The 23,819-nt window shown below is 33.0% G+C and overlaps 1 protein-coding gene across 6 annotated transcripts in view; it reads left to right on the top strand.

Annotated features, from left to right (window-relative positions):
* The window catches only part of LOC118202617 (putative ATP-dependent RNA helicase DHX35), a 109,298-nt gene that overhangs the window by 69,279 nt on the left and 16,200 nt on the right, over window positions 1-23,819 (top strand). For all 6 annotated transcript variants that reach the window (XM_085827584.1, XM_085827574.1, XM_085827578.1 and 3 more), the window contains 3 exons: window positions 51-145; window positions 2,328-2,405; window positions 10,810-10,936. In XM_085827584.1, coding sequence (XP_085683710.1) covers window positions 51-145; window positions 2,328-2,405; window positions 10,810-10,936 — 300 coding nt within the window. The remainder of the gene's footprint in view (window positions 1-50; window positions 146-2,327; window positions 2,406-10,809; window positions 10,937-23,819) is intronic.

Below are 23,819 nucleotides of genomic sequence, written 5' to 3'. Positions count from 1 at the left end.
AAATTAGTTATAAAAATAATTTGTTTCCCTTATCTTTGTTGAAAATATAGGTGAGTTTGAATGTACTGACGAAGTTCTGACTATTGCTGCTATGCTACAAGTTCAGAATGTATTTATGGTAGCACCAGGAAAAAAACTGGAAGCAGTAAGTGGGAAATAATATGGTACTTATTAGTTATCCTGCTGTATCATTTCTTGGTAACAAAATATCACCAGTGACAATTTAATAACCCTTCTATAGCTTCTGACTTCATCTGCAGCATGTTCTGTAAGCTATACTTCTTGTTATTATTAATTAAATGCTTTGCTGCTAAAGAGAAGAAAAAGCAAATCAAATTCATGTACTGAAATAATTAAGAAGAAAAAATGCAAATGATTATGCTAAAAATGTCTTTTTTATAACCTGTTCCCCCAGGGAAAAAAAAAAAAAAAAAAAAACAGTTCACCCTACTATTAAAACCATCATTTACTTCCAGTTCTGTTGCAAAAAGTTAGCTACAAAATGTCACCAAATCGTATGTGCAGCTTTAGGTGCTAATGTTGTATCATATAGCGCTGTGAAGGTTTGGTACCAAAAGTTCAAAAACAACGACTGTGACATTACAGAAGCAAAGTGCTCTGGCTGGCCTATTGCTGTTGATGAGAACTTGTGGAAGACAATCAGTATGCAACTACTCAAAAGGTTGCTAAGGAGTCAGACGTTAGTGCCATGTCTATTAGTAGCACTATGCATTGCATAAACATTATGTAAAAGTTCAATCACTGGGTGCCATGTAAGCTAACTCAAACAGATAAGGACAGATGTGTTTGGGTCTGCACTAATCTGCTTGAATATCAATGCAAGGACAAAATTTTGGACCCGATCGTCACTTGTGATAAAAAGTGGATTTACTTCAACAACATAGGCCAAAAAGAGGATTTCGGTCTGCACCCGATGAGCTCATCGGCAGCATCACAAAGCACAATTTGACTAACAAAACGATCATGCTTTGTATCTGGTGGGATTGCTATGGTGTTATCTACAAAGAGTATTTGGAAAAAGGTAAAACTCTCAACAGTAAGGTATACAGCAAAATGCTAGTCTGTGTTGATGCTGCTATCAAGGAAAAAAATGCCAGACTGAGTTCCAGTGCAAAAAGGTAATATTCCATCAAGATAATGCAAGACCACATGTGTCTGCATTTGGATTCTGTATGGACTTGAATGGGATCTTTTGCCACACCCACCATATAGCCGCGACATTGCGTCTACTTTTTTCACACCTGCAGCGACATCTTGCTGGCTTAATCTTCCATTCTGTACAGGACATCTGAAATAAGATTGATCAGTTTTTGGACTTGCAGTCACAAGGTTTCTTGGCTGAAGGCTTTGAAAAACTACCAAAACGTTGGCAGAAAATCATAGATTTGGGTGGTGATACTATCCACTTTAAAAATGTACTACTTTCATGTTTTTTCTTCCCTAACTTTATTAAGAACGTTTTTTGGCGGAAAACGTTCATTACAACTTACTTCTTCATTTACATTTACTTATGTGATCTTATATTTTTGCTTTTCATTTATAATTCCTGAAGTGAAAATGCTGTAGTAGTTAATTTCTCTTTAATTAATCATGTTATTAGTCCAAAGGGGCTTTGTCCCTGAAGGACTATTGTTTTCATTTTGCGATTTTGCATTGAATCACTATAAATGTCCTTTTCATTTTTCAGACTGTTTCCACCAAATATTCGAGTCCTGCATTATATTTGAAGAAATTAAATAATGAAAAATCTGCATAAATGTATGTTAATTTCTCGCATTGAGATAAAACAACGGTACATAGAGTCATCGAAATTTGAATGACGTAATTCTACTGCGAATATGGGCATGTGGAAGCCCAAATTTGAAATTTGGAATTTTATTATTGATTTCATATTTTGTAAAACTTTAACAAATTTTTTATTATCAAACTCAACGATTTGAAAGCAAGCAATGGCAGCAGTCTACAGGGGGGGGGAACTCCAACACGCAGAACTGTGTATCGGAAATTCTAAAGATAGGCTCATTTTAAAATTATTTTGCGACAGTGCTATTGAACTGAAATTTATGGCTTTTTAAGTGTGAAGAACATGATATTAAATAAATAAAGGTAACACACAAAGTGTTAACGTTAAAATGCCCCTTTAGACGTAATTTAAAATCCTTTCAGATTAAACCTTTACAAATCTTTACAAACAGATAAATCTTTCAGATTCAAAAAAAAATTTTTTTTTTTAATTATTGTCTTTTTTTACTTTTGTGTGTCATAAAACACTATCTTTAAAATAGTGTCTTTTTTTTCCCTTATAGAAGCGTGCAAAATGGAAATTTGCTGTGGAAGAAGGTGATTTTCTCACCTTCCTTAATGTGTATAATGCATTTATTAAGGTAAGTATGTAATTTTGCTCAGTATTGTAAAACTGTAATAATCATAGAAACACTTAAATATAAAATATTATTCCAATCAACTTTTTCAAGTTTATATTTTAAGCTATTTAATGCAACTTCACAGCATATTCTACAGAGGATGTTCACATATTTTAAAAAAGATTTTGGGGACATTAATTTAAAAAGATTTTTATATTTAAAATTTGAAGTATTTTTATAAATATTCGATCTGATAGCCTTTTCCTCCTGGACTATTAAGTCTGCATTATCAGTTCCATGATAGAAAGACTTTTCATAAAATTTCTGGGAGTGTACTGATTGCTATTCCTCCTCCACTGCTTTCCAGAGTCCATCTATTATGGCACGTTTGCATTTACAAAGAGATTTTTTTCAAGAAATCACAATTGTCCATAGGTAAGACATCAGGGGACTTTGCAGGAGTACATTGAAAAGTTATATATGCAATACCTGTATCAGTCTGCATTTTTTCAAGTAATGCAGTAGTACTTTTCAAAGTGTGACTTGTTGTTTTCGTTTCAGGAAGCTTCAAATGAGCATTTTTTCTTTGCATTGATAGAACCAGGTTTGTGCATTTTTTTCCTCTTCCTTTCAAATAATAAATAAATCTTTTTTGTTGAAGTCATTTAGATAAACCCATGCTTCATCACAGCATCACAGTGGCATTTATGTCCTGCTAAATTTTTTTCATACAGGGTTCCATAAATTATTTTGCACATCATAAAACATGTGGAGAGTTCCAATTCTTAATTTCACTTTACACTAAATAAAACACCTTGTTATTGAAGAAGCAACCATTTTAGCATTAATTTGTATGATCAATAACTTGGCTCTGCAGCTGCATATCTGCTTGGCATATTACATCTGAGACCAAAACATTCTGCATAGAAACATCCTTGATTTTACACCTACTGATATTTTATATCCCTGATGTTAACCTCTCTGGCGAATCATTATTTATTATATTTAGCTTTAATCACCGCATGTTTATCAACACATGACAACTTGAGTAATGACTCATGTAATGATGCCTAAACATTTCTTTATATTAGTAATTGAATAACAAAGAGTATGGTAACCTTTTATGTTGACATTATGCTTGGGGAAGATTACAAATTTAAGTTAAATGCGCTAAGAAATGTTGACAGGAAAATTTTAACAAACATATCTTTCCATATGCTAGAAAAAGGATTTTGTTAATGATACTTATAGGCCAAAAGAATACATTTCGTACTGTTTGAATTAAGAATAACTGATTTGTTATTTGCATAAACCCAGAACCAGTGCCAGAGCTGCAGCATCGAGCAGCAGAATTTAGGGAAGACAAAGGGAGGCGCTTGGTACCAGAATTTAGGACCCGTAGAGACTGCATCAGGCAGTGAGATTTTTAGTGCCTGCCCTCAATAAAACTTAAGTATATGTGAGAATTTATTTATTCAGCACTCAGATAAGCCTTAAGCATGTGCAAGGAATAGGCATAAGTATAATAAATAACTAAACTATTATAATTCAGGCTTAATTATCTCAGTGCACGATAGAGGCAAGATAAATTTAGCGGAACAACTTGTCCTTAGTCGCCAATCTCATGATACATAGCCAAATCGGTTTTCGGATATGTATGGTGAACAATAGCTAAATTTTATGATGATAGCCGCGAATCTGAAGGTTTTCGGATATCGCAAACCAAAGGTGAAATTTTCTAGTTAACGGATTTGTAAACAAATGTGGAGAAGCGGTAATAAATGAAGATGATGTAAAAGAAGTTTTTTATTGTGATGACAATGCTCTTCAATTATTCAATTAATGGATGGTGAAATCTGTAGTATGGTTTAAGATCCAGAAAATACCGCTACCGATAGTGAAGAAAGAGACAGAGAGGTTACTGAAAACAAAAACATTTCGATTGACAAGTTAGTTTGAATCCTAGACACAGCAATTACCGTGGAACTTTGTAACTGAACAAGAAATTATGTCTGTCTATAGAATTAAAGAGAAAGTATTAGCACAAAAAAAGAAGCAACTTAAACAACTTGAAAGAAATGTTTAATATAGTAGACAAATGATTATTAAGGTTTTTTTTCTAAATTTTGATACCCTTTAGATTATAAATGCTTCATTATTTCATAAATTACTATTTCATATTGTTAATTTTATTATTTCTATTTGTCATCTTACTAGATTTAAACTGATAATCTAGTACAGTCAAAAGTCTTTAATCCGGACTTGTCGGGACTTCGGCGATTCCGGATTATCGATTTTTCCGGATTATAGATCATCAGTTTAAATCTGGTAAGATGGCATGCAGAAATTATAAAATTAAAAATATGAAACCGTAATTTATAAAATAATGAGCAATTATGATCTAAAGGGTATCAAAATTTACAAAAAAAGAAGCTTAATATTTATTTGTTTACTTTATTAAACATTTCTTTCAACGCACGCATGCGTAAAGCATACATTACGCATAGCCGAAATTAGAAAATTGCAACCAGAAAACTATTTGATTTGTATTCGTGATATTTATAACGACGAGGAATTTGATTTAAATCATATCAAAGACGGAGTACATCGAGATAAAATACTACATTTAGTAAGGAATTATAAGCCGAATGAAATAAAAACATCTGCTCTGAAGATAACGATAGTGCTGACGGATCAACTTCCAGTTCATTGCGCTCCGCGACATCCCCCCCCCCCGTGCAGAGCAGTGTGAAATTGATAAACAGATTTTGGAACGGTTAGATAAACAAAGGATATGTCTTTATCCATTTTTTGTAGCAATTCCACTTTTTGTTTGATGGACATCAAAACATACTTTCGTTTTGTAGATCCTTTGGAAGCTCCAGCATCGGAAATTCTATTTGACATAATCGAAAGTTCAAGCTTACTTTTATAAAATTGCTCTTACAGTCTGCAAAAAATAATAAGCCGAATCCAATTCGAAGATTAAGGAACAACGCAATCATCAACATTAACTGAAATAGATAATTAGATAATTTTAGCTTATACCATCCGTTATACATTAAACGTGCACGCGAAAACGTATTCTGCGCTTGCGCAGACGCATATGCGCAGTTGTAAAGGTCTTGCACGCACGCGTAAACGCCTATGCGCATGCGTCAGCGCGGCGCATGCGCATAATGCTTTTAGCTTTGAGGTCCGAATTAACGACTTTTGACTGTATCTGGAAAAAATCCCAAATCCAGAATCACGCAAGTCCCGACAAGTCCAAATCTCGGACTTTGTACTGTATAGCATTGTTCTAATTTAGGTATTTTGACACATAATCAGACTTCTTCTGAAATGACATGCCAATTTTTTTCATATTTCGATTCTACAACTCAAATTATGCCAAACTAGCAATTTTTGTAAAAATCGCACAAGTAGTTTTTAAAAAATTTGCTCTCAAAATTTTAGCTCCTCAATGTTAATTGAAATTGATATATATTTATTAATATCCCTTTTTTTTATTAAACTTGATTCCTCAAAATTTAGGTTCATTCCAAATAAAATTTGTCTATTTTTTTATTTATTTTTAAAATTTGTATTTTAAAATAATTTTTATAAATTTTTTGAAAAAAATTGAATTATAGCCTGTAAAATGTTTACCGTCATCTGAAAGTAGATGTATTTCTAAGCATACCTGCAAAAAAAAAATTTTTTAGCCCAAAGGGTGTTAGCCAGAAGGCCTATTAATTTCGTTTTGGCATTTTGCATTGAAAACTTTAAATGTCATTTCACTTTTCAAACTGTTGCCACCAAATATTACAGCTCTGTATTATATTTAAAGAAATTAAATAATGAAGAATCTGCATAAATTTATGTATGTTTCTGGCATTGTGACAAAATGACATTACCTAGAGCCGTCAAATTTTGAATAACACATGTGTTCACCTGAATATGGGCATCCAGAAGCCCAAATTTGGAATTTGTTTTATTATCTATTTCATATTTTTTCATCTTTAACGTATTTTTGATTAACAAAGTCAACAATTTCAAACCGAGCAATGGCAGTACTGTACGAAAAAAATTTTTTATCTGCAGTGTGCGAGACTGTATCAGAAATTTTTAAGATATGCTCATTTTAAATTTATTTTGCGATATTGCTATTGAACTGAATTTTATGGTTTAAGGGCAAAGAATATGATATTTAATAAATAAAGGAACCCACAAAAAGTTTAAAAAATGCCCCTTTTGAGCATTTAAAATCTGAAAGCTTTCAGAATTTTTTTTATTACAAATTTCCTAGGATATATGTGAATTAACATATTGGCGTATTTTGAAATTTGGCATATTTATTATAAGCGATAATAATGCTAAATGTGGTTTACGTTCTTTGTTAAAATTATTTGAAATAGTGAATGATGACTTTTTTCCTGCTTGTTTACAATGAAAAAAAGGAAAGGAAAATAGGTTGCTACAACTTAAGAAGTTCACCAAGTGAATTATTCTTGGCACAAACTGAAAAAACTGCGGCAAGATAAATTTTTGAATTTCTTCCTAAATTTTGCACCAACTTTTACAAAAAATTTAATATTTAGGCATAATCTGAACCATACAGTTGAAATATGGAAAAAATTCGCATGTCATTTCAGAAGAAGTTAGATTTTGTGTCAAAATACCTATATTAGAACAATGCTATGTGTAATTTTAATACATATCCTAAGTCGTGCTTTCAAGGCATGGAAAACGCAATAGGCCCAGTAGAACGGAAGATATAGAACTGTCCCTTTTTTTTTTTTTTTTTTTTTTTTCTTTTTCTTTTTCTTTTTCTTTCTTTATGCCCTTTTATTTTGCACAGTGTACTTTTTCTGGTATTCGTTTGGAGTCTTCCTTCCATGTAGAACTAATGATTGGCAGTTTTTCCTTTCCAATAATGTTGCTTTTTTGCACGTAGAAGTTTTATGCATTTAACAGTATTTTTTAATTATGAAATAGGAAATTTCTCTTCAGAAAGCACTCAAACCCATCCTTCAATCCACAGCTTATTTACATGCAACATCTTAAAAGAAGAATAAATTTGAAAGTATTTCGCATTTCAAATAATAAGCTGTTGCCAGAAATTTATATTCCAAAACATTTGCTTTTTTTAATTTGTTACAGAAATCTTTTTAGAATGTGTAAACATCTTCTGTACACAAAATTTACAGATGTATCAGCAAATACAGAATTTAACTGATATATTAGTAAATACAGAATTTACTATTATATCAGTAAATTCTGTTTGTTATATTAAGTATGAAATAATTTCTGTTTTACATCCAAAACAAAATTAGTGATACTTGTCTCAGGTAACTGAATATTAAATGAAGATCGAATTTTATTTAATTATGGTTTACACAAAATTATTTTATTCAGTTCCAGTTTGAATCATAAGCATGCTGATTCTTAAACTTAACTGCTGCATACAAGAAGAAAAATATATTACTTATGAAATAAGAACTGATAAATACTGTTAATAATTTAGCTCAATAAGTTAAAACTGGAGGAAACAGAAAAAAATTTTGAATAATAAAAAATTTTAATTTATTGCTTCGAATTTAATTTTAAATCGACATTTAATTTGACTCATATAAAGTTCTGCTGTATTTCAGTTTTCACATGTTTCTTAATATGCATTAAATTTCTTAACTGATAGTGAAATTTCATGGAAAAATGATATATTTATTAATTTATCAATTATATTTACTGTTATACTGACATTTAAATTTAGCCTTTATCATGACTGTGCTTATTGCTGCATCTATTAACTAATGTATAGATTTACTGAACCTTATTTAATCTGAAATTTTAAATGGTTATAATATTACATTTTTCAGGTTATTAGATAGTTAAATAAGTATGAATTCTTTAAAATGATGAGAATTTGTCCATTAATACCTTGATGAATTTTTTTAATATTGCTAGTTTTATAATAGTTTTATGATTTGATATAGAATAAACTTGCTATGTGTAGTTTTTAATGTTTTTATCTTTAATATGAAAACATGAAATTGCTTATATATGTGTATTTGTAATGGCAAGACAATTTTTGATTGTGCATTTATTAAAAATTTTGGCCCACCAGTTATTTAATCCTTTAATCACTAAGAGTATTTCTCATGTGCACACATTGGACAATCTATATTACACTTACAAAGAAAAAGTTTAACACATAAGCTGTGCTTCACATAGAAATCAAACTTGTACTCTTTGTTTCAGGCTAGCAATAAGCCTTTGTACCTACCATACTGTCTAGCTCAGGGGTCGGCAAAATGCGGCTCTTTGGATGTGAAGCTGCGGCTCTTTAGTTCCATACGCAAATATTATTTATTTTATCAAAAAAAAAAAAAAGGGAGAACTGAAGAAAAGCATTGAGAATTCAGTCGGCATTGGATGCATTCGTTCGCTTTCATATGCAACTTAGATGGCCTTCCGACTTGTCTCATTTGCCTTGAAAAACTCGCACGCAATAAGAAATCAAATTTAGAGAGACACTTCACTAAAAACATACTCAGTTTGCTAGTAAATATCCAGCCAGCGAAGAACGAATAAAAGTTGTCGATGAGCTCCAAACACAAAAACAGCAATTAAGTTCCATGTTAAGTAACTCTATTATCGTCAGTTTAAAGAATTCTTAAGCAAAATGGAGACTCGGTATTCCGACCTCCTTCTTCACAATAAAGTGCGATGGCTTTCCAAATGAAAGGTGTTGAAACGTTCTGCTTTGTGCTTGAATGAAATAAATACATTCCTAAATGAAAAAGGGCATTAATCACCCTGAATTAGAGAACAACAAATGGTTGCAAAAATTTTACTTTATGGTGGATGTCACAGCGAAATTAAATGAGCTGCATCTAAAACTGCAAGGAAAGGGAAACCCAGCCTATGTTTTAGAAGAAGAATTGGTTTGTTTTGAAGAAAAATTAATTCTTTTTGCAGAAGATATTCAGAGTCTTAAATTACTTCATTTTTCAATTTCTAAAGCAATATCGCGATAAACCCAGTGCTACTGTTGATACGAATTACTTCAGCACAGTCACAAAAAAATTAAAGATGAATTTGCTGACAGATTTGAGCAATTCAAAAACAACAAAACCACTCTAGCATTCATAGTAAATCCTCTCAACACAAATAGTAACGAAATCCACATTGAGCCATTTGGAATTGATGCTAAATCTCTAGAAATGCAATTGATCGATTTAAAAAGTAAAGCTCTGTGGAGTGGAAAATTTACAGAGTCTAAAAGCAAGTTGGAAGAGTTGGAGGTCCAGAAATGAATGTACGTAATGCAACAAAAGTGGACAGTTTCAAAAGAAATGCCGCGAGTTGAGGCACTTATATTCGACGCATGAAATAGTCTTGCAGATTGCTACAGTGAGGTGAAGAAGTTGGCATTGGGAGTGCTAACTATCTTCGGATCTACATATTCGCACGAGCAAGCGTTCTCTTGCATGAATATAATTAAAAGTTCAGTAAGAAGTCAACTAACAAATAAAAATTTAGAGTCGTGTTTGAAACTTAAAAACAACCAGTTATGAGCCAAATTTATCCAAACTTTCTAAAACCATGCAAAGCCAATGCTCCCATTGAATTTTTTTGCTCAAATGTACGTTATTGTATGCAAAGCCATCGCTCCCATTGAATTTGTTTGCTCAATTTTTTTTTTTTTTTATTGAAGTTAGTGTTGTAAGTAAATGTAAGTGCTTTAATTTTTTACTTAAATAATAATTATCTAATAATGTCATACATATATTATCTAATTTGTTGTGAAAAACACTATTTATATATGAATAAATAGATATTTTTCTTATGAATAAACAGATATTTTTTTCTTATGAATAAATAGATTAGTTTTTGTTTATCAAAAAACTTTATGCGAGTACTATTTATTGTCGGCAAGAAAAAATTTGGTGGCTCTTTAAAAACTTTGAAATTTTGTAAATTGTAATTTTTGACTTCCGACTCAAAAGGTTGCCGACCCCTGGTCTAGCTGATTAAAAAAGCATTTAAGTCTAGCTGGTTAAAAAAATTATTTCATCAAAAATATGTCTTTTGATGTGGTAAAAAATACATTAGAATATCTCAAAAATGAATGTTGTTTTTATTAATTTCTTAAATTATGATAATTTAATGGGTGTCGTATGTCATAGATCTATCAGCAACTAAGAAATACATTTGAAAAGACCTACAAGAATGCATAAATGATTAATTAATATATGCAGCATACATTAAATAAATTCATAAAAACTGGCTATCTCCTAACTTATCTTTAAACTTGAAAAAAAAATTATGTAATGAAAGTACAAATATCTTAGACTTAAAATTTATTTTTATTAAGGTTATTGGGAAAACTTTACATTTTTGAAATCAATGTTTTGTTATTAATCTTTCCTCTTTGTTATAGAATATGAACAAGCACTGGTGTGAAGAAAATTGTTTGAATTATAAAGGACTTTTAAGAGCTAAGGAAATAAGATTACAGTTATTCAAACTTTTAAGAAAATTTAAAATGCCTACTGTTGTAAATAAAAGTGAGTTTTTAATACTTTTAGTTGTATTACCTTTGATAACAAATATTGTTTTTCGAGAAACAAAATGTTATTTATACTTTTAAAAAAGGCAAACTATGATATTAATACATAATGTAAATATGTGTTTTAGAATATAGTTTCTAATTTGATATTTAGAAAATCTCATATGCATGTATGTTTTTTATATTTGCCATAAAATTTTTACAAAAAACTGAAATTTTAAACTCTGAACATAAGAATATCCTATAAAAGAAGCAAATAGTTCAAATAGTAAACGTTTTTTGTTAAAAAATAAAAATTTGTTATTTTAATCTGAGACAGATATTTTTTATGGGTCATTCAATATTGTTATGTAATAAACATTTTATCTGAATATTTTCTCTATACTTTATATTGCTTTTATCAGATGAGTAAAAAATAAGTATTTCAGTGCAAGAGATGCTGATCAGTTGAGATTCTAGTAAATAGTGAAATTCGGTCTGAAAATTTAGTGTTACTTTCAGTTAAGGAAGAACAAACAAAGAAATATTTTAAAGGAAGAATATTAATCTTTCTTTATTGGAACCCGAAATATATTCTGCCTTTAGAAAGGAATGAAATCTTTTGATATAACTACACTCCTGTTTGTGAAAATTGCAACATTATGAAAAGAATGGTACAAATAAATTAAAACTTACAGGAAATACAAAGTGAAATGTGATGTATGAATGGTTAGAATTTGAGTGGTAGCTAATGCATGGGTTGAGCTGATATTTTAGCTATATAAAAAGAGAACTATATTGGAACATTGCCAGCAGTAAGAAAAAGACTTGCTCAGAAGTCCACAAAAATTATTCTTAGTGTGGACCCACAAAAATACACCTGTTATAAGTAAATTGGGTTGTTTGAATTAGTGTAAACAATTGGTCTGCAAGAAAGAGCACTTTGAATGGGACATAATGAATTGTCAGTAAGTGGTCACATAACTAACAGGGACATTAAGCTGATATGGGCATTTAGCTGACAAAGACGTGTAACTGATATGGACATATAGTGACATGAGCATTTAGCTTATAGGACATTTAGCCAACAAGACTTTTAGCTGACAATGCATACATGTAGATAAAAAAGTACAACAGTGCTTTAGTAAAATTTATCTGTAATTAGCTGACAAAAGGTTGTTCTCAGGATACACAGTGGGAAGGTTTATGGACAAACGCCAATTTTTTTTCTTTTCTTTCAGGCTTAAATCTTTCTGCTTGGCATTTTCAACATGTCACAAGTTAAGCCCACAACAAATTTTAAAAATGATTCTTTCAGTGGTTTTTTATCAAATTTCAAAACTTATATTTCTAGCTAGCAGAAAGATTGCCCTTTGTCAGTTTAGTGTATATGCCACTTCATGATTACATTTATGGTCAGTGCTTTCTTTGCTTTTGATCTGCTTTTAGTTACCAAATCCTTTTCATTCAAAGACTTAATGTACAGAAATGCTAAGAAGCATTTCATGAACTTTTTTTTATAACTTTCTGTTAACGTAGTGTATCTGTTACCAGCAAAGTTTTAAATCTGGTATTGTATATAATGCCTAAAACTAGCCAGCAATGTATGAAACATTTTATATTTCACATTGTGCGTACCGTTGTTTAAAAATAGTGGACTGTAAATTGACTTGATATTACTTCAGTATAGAACCCAAGAAACCTCAGAGTCATAATGTTGGCCGAAACTTCTTTATTAACTTTCAAACATTAAGTTGGTTGAGGAACGGCGAAGACCACACTGCAAACTCTGACTTCGGTAGCGGCTTACCACACAAACTCAGAAGAACCTCTGCTTAATTGAAACTCCAGTAATTCACAGCTACCTCAAAGCTCTAAATGCGAGCTTTAAAAACCTAATAAATTTGCGTCTGCGCCACTCCTCGGTACAAAGAAAGAAATACAATTTGCATAACATCGAACATACCCCCAGCCTTGAAGTCCCAAGGGGGTTCAAACAATAAATTTAAACTGAATAAACCTGAAAATAAAAATTAAAGTCTCTAAATCAGGAATTAAGTGGCAAAGTACATAGCTTTGCTATAGTTCATTTTATTTCACCATTGGACGTGCGTAAACTCACCACTCGAACTTTCTCATCAAGACCAGGATACACTTTAGTAATTCTACCTAATTTCCAACGTAGCGGAGGTAGATTTTCGTTCTTCATAAGAACCATATCACCAACCTTCAGATCTTGTTGTAACTTGCACCACTTGGGTCTCTGCTGCAACCTAGATAAATACTCACTGCTCCATCTCTTCCAGAAATGTTGAAATAACCTTTGCGCGTTCCTCCAACGATCACTGCAGCTCATGGTTTCTTGAATTTGGTTAGATTTTGGAATAGTGCTTAAAGCCGCTCCGGTTAAAAAGTGTCCTGGTGTTATCGCCTCCAAGTCACTACAATCACTTGAAGCTGGTACCAAAGGCATAGAATTAAGGCAGGATTCAATTTGGGTTATTAATGTCAAAAATTCCTCGTATGTTAAAATAAGTGTTCCTAAACATCTTTTTAAGTGATGTTTCATAGACTTGATACCTGCTTCCCAAAGCCCTCCAAAATGAGGGGCGGAGGGAGGATTAAATAACCATTTAATATTTTCTGAAGAAATATAACCCTGTAGTTGTTCATCACGTTGAACAGTAGAAAAGGCTTTCCTTAATTCTTTATTAGCTCCTATAAAATTCGTTGCACAATCACTGTGAATTTCACACGGTTTGCCTCTACAAGCTATAAACCGCTTAAGTGTCGCGAGGAATGATTTTGTTGAAAGATCTCCAACTAATTCTAAGTGTATTGCTCTTGTAGTAAAACAAATAAATAGACATACGTAACATTTAAAGATTTTGACTCCTCTACCAGGATGATATTTAATGTTAAATGGTCCTGCTAAATCAATCCCTACACGAGAAAAAGCTCTACTTTGAGTAACTCTTGAAGCGGGTAAATCTGCCATTAGCTGAGTTGCAGTTTGCGCTCTAACTCTATGGCAGATAACACATTGGTTTATACACTTTCTTATAATATCTCTAGCATTCACAATCCAAAATCTATGTCATATGACAGAAGTGAGTAGCTGCGTACCTGCATGAAGATACGTGTCATGGTAATGCTTAATAATTAAACGCATAATATTGTGATTCTCAGGTAAAATCATAGGATGTTTCTGATTATTTGAAACTGTAGAGTTTCTGAGCCTTCCGCCTACACGCATTACTCCCGCAGAATCCAAGAAAGGACTTAAAGACAGTAATTTACTTGATGTCTTCAAGGGTTTACCAGAGTCTAAACAGAATAATTCTTCTGGAAATTCAGCTCTTTGCACAATCCTAACAATCATAGAAGTAACTTCACAGAATTCTTCAGTAGATAAGTAACCCTTTATACGCTCTATAGGTAACTTACTACAATTATTTCTGAATCTTAAACACCACGCTAACACTCGACATAACTTTAACCATGATGAAAATCTTGAAAACACACTAGGCTCTTCAAATTTGGAAACATTTGAACTGAAACTCTTTTTCAATTCCTTCAACATAACCTCACCCTCTAATTCTACACTTGAATTTTGCTGTACATGAATTAGGGATTCGTTTAACCACTGCGGTCCCTTCATCCATAACTCACATTGTAAGAATTCTGATGGAATAAAACCTCTGGTCCCACAGTCTGCAGGATTTTGTTTCCCAGCAACATAATTCCATTGAATACCTGGAACAGCTTCCTGCATTTTTGCAACTCGATTTGCCACAAAAGGTAGCCAACGGCGAGGTTCGGACGAAACCCATGCCAATGTAACCCGCGAGTCAGTCCATGCGTAAATATTGTTAATAGTCAGTTCTATGCATGATAATACTGCATGTAAGAGGTTGGTTAAAAGTAACGCAGCACACAACTCTAGTCTCGGAAGAGACTGGGTTTTTAAAGGCGCTACTCTGGTTTTCGATGTCAGAAGGCTGACTTTGACTGACGAATCAAGGTTGATTGTTCGGAGATAGATGACTGCACAATAATCCTTTTCTGAAGCGTAGCAGAAAGCATGGATTTCTATAACTACTGCCTTCAGACTCAAGACATACCTCGGAAATTGTAAGCTTGAAAGTAAGGGCAATTCTAGATAGAAACGCTTCCATTTTCTACTTATTCTCTTATCAACGAGTTCATCCCAACCCAGCTGCAAGTTCCATAACTCTTGTAATAATATTTTTGCCTATATTATTGTTGGCGCTAACCATCCCATTGGATTAAAGATTTTGGCTACTTCTGATAAAATAGTCCTCTTGGTAAACTCTTTATCACTTATGCCTACCGAAAAATGAAATGTATCACAAGAGTTGTTCCAATTAATTCCCAATACCTTTACTTTCTTGTCACTGGTTATTTCAAGAGAAATACTGGATAATCGTAAGCACTCGGGAATATTCTCTAAAATAGCTGAACTGTTTGAAATCCACTTCCTTAAGCGGAATCCACCCCTTTTCATCATTTCATTCAACTGCTGAACTAGAACATTCGCTTCCTCTTCACATTGTGCCCCTGAAAGCAAATCATCAACATAAAAATCACGAAGGACAATTTTTGATGCTAAAGGGAATCTCATTTGTTCATCTAATGCAAGTTGTTTCATTACTCTAGTAGACAAATATGGCGCACAGGCAGTCCCATATGTAACTGTCACTAATCTAAATGTACTCAAGGGCTCACTAGGACTATCCCTTCAAAGCATTCGTTGCCAATTTGTATCTTCTGGGTGGACACGAATTTGTCTGAACATCTTCTCTACATCGGCACATACTGCAATTTTGTGAGTTCTAAACCGTAGAAGAATTGGAAACAGCTCTTGCTGAACTCTTGGCCCAACCATCAAAATATCATTCAATGAAAGACCCGATGTCGTTTTAGCTGAAGCATCGAAAACAACTCTCAGTTTAGTCGTAGTACTTGATTCCTTTAATACGGCATGATGAGGCACGTAATACGTAGAGTCAATAAGAATCTCTCCCTCAGCACTCCCCCCATATGTCTCAGCTCAAGGTATTCGCTCATGAAATCCTTATACTGTTCATATATCCGAGGCCTTTTTAGAAGTGAATTTTCTAAAGATTGGAATCTATGCATAGCTAATTGTCTCGAATCTTTAAGCTGAGAAGGTGGAGAGTGAAACGGTAATTTCACAGTATACCCCACTTTCCTCTCTCGTATATGTAGATTTGAAGTAATCTTCACATGCTCTCTCCGATTTAGTAAGCATGTCAAACGTAGGTACAGCATCCAATTTCCAAAAGTCAGACAGCATCTGATCAGTTTCCACTTGTATATTATTCACATAGATAGTAGGATTAATTTCTGTTGAATTATTCACATTACCTGAAATAATCCATCCTAGTTCAGAACAAGAAGCTACTGGTTTACCTTCTTCGCATTTAATTATTTCCCCCTTTAAAATAGGTAAGGCAATATCTACGCCTAAAAGTATATCAACAGGCCCACTCTTGTAAAATGTTGGATCTGCTAACATTAAATCATTATATTCCTCAACGTACTTCTTATCCAATGTAAAATGCGGTAAAGTTCCAATAATTCTATTGATGATAAATACTGGTGTTTTAAATGACACTTTTGCCGGAAAATGCGGAACGAAGTTTATTTCCGTAATTCTATTAGTTTTTGTATCCAAAGACCCTAAACATGAAATAAAAACTTTGGCATTTCTTCTTGCTAACCCTAGCCTTTGTACACAATCTTCTGAAATCAGGCTTGCTTGACTGCCAGGGTCAAGGAGGGCTCTACACAATTGGTATTCACCCGATGAATCTAACTAATAACAGCCGTACATAATAAAACTTCACGCTGAAAATTAAAGTCTGAAACACAAGATTTAATTACTGGACTAGAACTTGTGACATTCTCCACTGACCCAGCCGCTTGAGCACAAGGTTCTGGCTCAGGGAAAAATGGCTTAGCCGTCACTGATAATTCATTCGAACTGCTTGTAACTCCTTTACGTGCCCTTGGTTCATTTTGAACTCTTTCGAAATGCAGTAGCGTGTGTGATTTTTAAAGCACTTTTTACATTTATTTGTACTTCTACACTCGAAAGCTTAATGATTTGAAACCAAACAATTAAAACAAACATTATTTCTCTTGTCAAAATTAACGCATTCCTGAACATTCAGATTTAAAAACTGAATGACCGGCTTTACAATACATACACTGCGTGCGAATCTCTGAAGCCAATGAAGTTAATTTGTCTTTTGTAACTTGTTTTTTAACACCTTGCGTTTTACCTGCTTGCAAGGTTCTGGCATGAGATTTCAAGAACTCTAACAGCTCATCAAGTGTTGGTAGTTCCTCATTCTTAATGTTCTTTCCCACCATCCTCTCGTCGAAGAATCCAATTTAAACTGTACTATTAACATTAAAATAGTATCCGCGAATTGCTCCACTTTGAATCCTAGATTTTCAAACGAACATACACATTCTCTTACAGTGTCTACTAACGCTAATATCTGACTAGGAATTTCAGCTTTTAAATTTGATAAATACAAGATTTTCTTTAATAATGATGAAAGTAATTCTCTCTTATGTGAAAATCTTTGACACAATAAATGCCATGCTATTTCGAAATTCCTGTCACAAATAGTTAAAGCTTGAACAATCCGCAAAGCATCTCCTTTTAAAGAACCCTTTAAATATTGTAGCTTTTGTGCACCTGATAAACGGTCATTATCCACTATCGCTATTTTAAATAAATCAAAAAATGATAACCATTCTTCAGTACTGCCACTAAATACAGGAAGAGTTAGCTTAGGTAAGCGTATAACTCGCTATTTCACAAGATTTAGTTTCCACACTAATGTCTTTAACATTCTTAACTCTGGTTAGCATTAAAATTAGCTCATCAACAGTATCTTGTATGACCTGCTGTTCTTCTATAAAGACATCAATATATTTTTCTTCACACACTACAAATATGTTACTAGAAATATCCGAAAGCTCAGTCATTACATTATTTAATCTAGATTTAAAAAGTTCTAACTGATCAACATCAGCAGAATCGTAAGTCACTGTAATTTTCTCTTTCAGTTTACTCAACTTAGCTTTAGCTACATGCTTTTTAGTCTTAAGCGTTATAAATTCCATTATCTAATAAGAAAGATATAAAAACACACTGACTCACCAATTTTACTGCGACTCCGTAGCCGACGGACCAAAAACCATGTGCATACCGTTGTTTAAAAATAGTGGACTGTAAATTGACTTGATATTACTTCAGTATAGAACCCAAGAAACCTCAGAGTCATAAATTTGGCCGAAACAAGTTTATTAACTTTCAAACATTAAGTTGGTTGAGGAACGGCGAAGACCACACTGCAAACTCCAACTCCGTAGCAGCTTACTACACAAAGTCAGAAGAACCTCTGCTTAATTGAAACTCCAGTAATTCACAGCTAGCTCTAAACGCGAGCTTTAAAAACCTAACAAATTTGCGTCTGCGCCGCTCCTCAGTACAAAGAAAGAAATACAATTTGCATAACATCGAACACACACATTTCCTAGAAAACCAGCAAAGTATAAAATACATTTCCGATACAGAAGAGAAAAAGTAATAGAAAGTCTCCAAACAATGGAAGAAGGTGAAACTAATCAGATTATGCAAGAAAATGAGTCTGTTAAAAAAAAAGAAAAAGAAAAGAAAAGAAAAAAATGGATGAGATTGTAGTCAATAATGGATTAAACCAACATGATGAAGACATGCTTACCGAAGAGATTTTCATTTCTGATACCTGTTGCGTATGTTTATAGGAAATGAGTGATGCAGTTGCATGCAAAAGTGTTGTAGAAAAGTTTATAACTTCTGTGGCCCTGCTAGTAAAGATGATAAAATGGATATTTTGTGCACCCTTTGTTTCAAAACTGAAAATGCTGTTGAAGGTAATATAAATTGTAAAATTAATCTGGAAACATAAGCCAAAAAAGTGAAAATGAATTTGGAGAAAAAAATTTCCCACTTTGGGAACTACTGTGCGAGTTCCTATTCCTGACGTCAACAAGGGGTTAGGTAATTTGCGCAATATATTGGCAATTGTAATGATTATGACAGAGGATGGTGTCTACTGAGTTGGAACTTCTGAAGGAATTTTAAAACAAGTATATGCGAGATCACAATTCACTTTGTGCCCTAAGAACTTGCTTGGAATTGAAAATATTCCTGACCACGAAGTTCCTCTCCGGTTAGTTGCAATTGCTCAGTCCAGTGGAAGCAGCTAAAAATTTGTCAAATGTATGTGTAGAACAAAGTGCCAAAATATGAAATGTGTTTGTGTGAAAAATATAATGAAATGTAATTCAAAATGTCGTTCAGGCCTAGCATTTTGCAACATCTAGGTTAATTTTAATTAATTTTTTATATAATTTAATAAATTTTGTTTCCCTTAATAAGAAAGCATAAATTTTATTTTGTACAACTTTCATTTTTCTTTACATATTTTGAATAAATTTTTTAATGCCACTATCATTATTTTTTAGAATAACAACTGTATTTTTGAGGATTGCATGTCATTTATATAATAGCCTTATCAGGACCTTTTTCCATACTTTGCCTAAAAAGCATTTGTCATTTTGTAAAATGCCTAGGTATTATATACAATGCTTAGAGAAAGTATGTAATAATTCTCATATTTCATACTTTGCCTAAAAATATCCGGCATTATATACAGTACCTAGGCATTCTATAGAATGCCAATGTTTCATACTTTACCGGTAGCATATCTGTCACAAAGGGAAGATTTTAAATGTGGAAACTGTTTCTAGAGTTGCTCTTCTACCATTTATCATTTGATATTTGACAAGGAACCGTCACTCGTTCACAGTACCTCTGTTGTAGAGGATTATTTTTGTTAACTTTAAGGTAAGGGGATTTTTGCTTTTCTAAAAGCCAGTGCAGAAAAACTCCAAAAGCAGTGTCTCAAAGGTACAAGGAGTGGGGGATTAAAAAATTTCATTCAAATCCATTTTATCGAAGTATTACATACCTGAAGAATAAAACCAAGATTCACAATTCATACCTGCCAACTTTTACGAATTTTTCGTAATTTTTACGAAAATGCGTTTGTCTTTACGATTTTACGATTGTAATCCATTTTTTACGATTTTTTTTCTTTTTCAAGTGTTTTCAGTGATTTTTGTCGAAATTTTAGAATTTTTCGCCATTTCAGCGATTTTTGCCAATTGCATCGTGTTTTACAGCCAACTACCGACTACTTCGAATCCAGTAACCTGCGGTTTCTCTCAACTCGCCGCTTAACCAGCCAATCCAATGCGCTGAACTTGTTTCTCTCTCTCTTTCCTTTGTGGGCGCCAGATTATTTTTTTTTTGCGTTCGCTTCAGCAGCAAGGGAATTACTCAGCTCGGACTGAGTGAACGTGGATTGTCCCATTCTGTTTTTTTTTTTTTGTTGTTGTTTTGTTTTGTTTGAAGGCGCTACGAATTTTCTTAATACGTCATTGTTACGAAATGAGTTAAAAAAAAACGTATTCTCAATATTTTCGGTCAGCCTACAATTCCCAACAATTAAAGAATCCTTCAAAGGAAATAACTATGCATTTTGGAACGTGCGCGTGTGTGACTTCATAATAAGTCACGGTGAAAGAAGCGACATTGTGAAGCACGTTAAGTCTAAAAAGCATGAAGTTAATGCTTCGGCTTCAACAACATCAAAGAAGAAAGTGGATGATTTTTTTTTTTTTTTTTTTTCAAATTCGGCTACGAATTCGGATGCCGATGTCATTTTGGCAGAGTGTTTGTTTACTGCATTCCTCATCGAACACAACGTGCCGCTAAGCGCTGCCAATCACGCCGGTCAACTTTTCAGTCGGATACTAATTCAGAAGACAAACAACAAAAATCAGCGTTATATTTACAAAATTTCCACAGGACTAGTTTCGATGGTTTTACCAAACCACCATCCTCAGCTGCAAAACCGCAAATGAACAAGATAGGAAAAAATGATTAGATAAGAAAGCCTGGACAAGAATAAGCAAGTGGCGCCATCTGTTGGTGAAACCAGAACTAAAACATAATTTCTTTAAAGGCCGAAGGCAAATTTGGATTGGAATTAGGATCGTTAACTAGAACAGAAAGATTTTTATGAATGTGAAATGCCTCTAGAAAATCCAGTTCTCCAGTGGAAGATGTTTTTTGAATAATTTTGGCAGCAGAAAAATTGAAAGTGTGATTTTTGGACCAACAACGTTGCGCAACAGAAGACTTCTGTGTTTCCTTTTTTCTAACATATGCCTCATGTTCCTTGACGCGAAATTTTAAGGCTCTCTTAGTTTGGCCAATGTAAATTAAACCACACTGGCAAGGAATCCTATAAATAACCCAGGAATTCATATCTGGAATGGGGGTCCTTAAGTATGGAACTCGGAATTTTATTGATGGGAGAATAAACAACCCGAAAGTTAAATTTCTGCAAAATATGTGCAACTTTATAGCTAATTGATGGAAAGAAGGGAATGACAACAGAATTTTTATAATCTCCTAAAACAAGAGTGTGCCTTTTAGTGTGTTGAGATGAGAATTTCGCGTCAAGGAACATGAGGCATATGTTAGAAAAAAGGAAACACAGAAGTCTTCTGTTGCGCAACATTGTTGGTCCGAAAATCACACTTTCAATTTTTCTGCTGCCAAAATTATTCAAAAAACATCTTCCATTGGAGAACTGGATTTTCTAGAGGCATTTCACATTCATAAAAATCTTTCTGTTCTAGTTAACGATCCTAATTCCAATCCAAATTTGCCTTCGGCCTTTAAAGAAATTATGTTTTAGTTCTGGTTTTACCAACAGATGGTGCCACTTGCTTATTCTTGTCCAGGCTTTCTTATCTGATCTAATCATTTTTTCCTATCTTGTTCATTTGCGGTTTTGCAGCTGAGGATGGTGGTTCGGTAAAACCATCGAAACTAGTCCTGTGGAAATTTTGTAAATATAACGCTGATTTTTGTTGTTTGTCTTCTGAATTAGTATTTATTCGGCGTGTTATTGTGTCTTAATTTTCAGTCGGATGTTTCCCGACTCCAAGATTGGTCAGAAATATGCTTGTGCTCGCACGAAAACATCTTCTATTGTGAACGAAATTGCTTACGATGCACAAAGTAAAACGATAGCTGCACTCCAGAATTCAGCATTTTCGGTGTCAATCGATGGCAGCAACGACAGCGATTGGAAGCTTTACCCCATCATTGTCACATATTTCTGTGATGTTTCTGATGAAATGAAAACTCATCTTTTGTGTCTTCCATTGTTAAATGGAGACGCTACGGGGGAAAATATTGCCTCTTTGGTAATTAATGAGTTGAAACAACTTAACATCCCAATATCAAACTGCATTTCATTTGGTGCAGATAATGCTCATGTCATGGTGGGTGACAAAAAGGGTGTAGCCTCTTTCCTCAAAAAAGAACAAAATGAATTAACTGTTATTGGATGCCCATGCCACTTAATTAATTTGGCAGCAGAAAAAGCTTTTAAATGTTGAAGTGGCAAATTTGAAACTAATTGAAAATTCATCTTTTGAAAAGATTCGTTTTTTTATTGATAAATTTCCATTTTTGTTAACAATTAAAGAAAATGAATGCCATAATAATGCTTTAGATGAACTACAGAACCAATTTTCTGCTGCACAGTTTGAAGACTTTGCCAGTTCTGGAGAAGATAAAATTGATGTCCTTGTTGGTACCTTAAAAAGAATAAAAAGAGCTGATGTAACACCAAAATATGATAGACTAGCAAGAGTTTTATGTGCTATTCTCGTAATTCCACACAGTAATGCTGAGTGCGAGAGAGTCTTCAGTGTTGTGAAGAAACACAAAACTATGTTTCGATCTTCAAATTCACCAAAAACTCTAGAAAACATTTTAATTGCTAAATGTTATGAGGAAACTAATTGTTATGACAGGAAATTTTCCAAAGAATTTTTGGCTAAGGCCAAAAAATGCACTCTAAATTCATTGCAATAACTTTTTTGTGTAACATTAAGTTCTTGTTTTATGTTTCCTAATAAATTTTTTAGTTACTACTTAATTGAGATTTACTAATATAAGTACAATTTTCTTTTTTCTATTTCTATAAATTGTTATTTTTTAATATCAAAGCATGATATTAATTCTTCATGTTCTTCTGAATTTTGGAGAAATCTTCTGAATTTTTATCTTTAGAGATTGGCAGGTATGACAATTTGTTGAATAGATGAGCTACAAAAAGCTTTAATAGGTACAAGTAGGATATTTGGGCTCTGAAGAATTGGTCTTTCACCAATCTGAGTTTAATAAGCAATGAGTATATAATGACAGTTTTATTATTGATTAATATATATTTGACTTGGCTCCTGAAAATTTAAATGTAATAAACAGCCGAGTTTGTTAACCAGTGAGTTTAATAAGCAACAGGTACTTGGTGTACAGTCTTAGCAATTATAATGCTAAATTTTTAAAGTCCATTTAAGCTTTTTTGCTTACTTACTATATATATATTTGATAAAAAAAGTAGACAAGACATATCAATGTTGTTTGATATAAAATGTAGATCTATATTGATAGGAAAGAATTCTGGTTGCTTAGAATGCTAATCCATAATGAATAGGACACTTGGCAGTTGAGACAGATTAAATTTCATTTTTATTTAAATTCACATTTATGGCCACAATTCACTTGGCACTCTAAACGTGCCTTGTGATAGGTTCAAGTTTAGAGTGCCAAGTGAACATTTGTATTTTTGAATAGTATTGAGATAGGAAAACAGCACAGTGAAAATTGTGTCCAAACAGCAACAGAGATACAAGCAAAGTGCTCA

The sequence above is a fragment of the Stegodyphus dumicola genome, chromosome 1 (assembly GCF_044657685.1).
Source record: "Stegodyphus dumicola isolate Sdum_Otavi_A_Nest chromosome 1, ASM4465768v1".
NCBI lineage: Eukaryota > Metazoa > Arthropoda > Arachnida > Araneae > Eresidae > Stegodyphus > Stegodyphus dumicola.
This window is presented reverse-complemented; position numbering and strand designations above follow the sequence as displayed.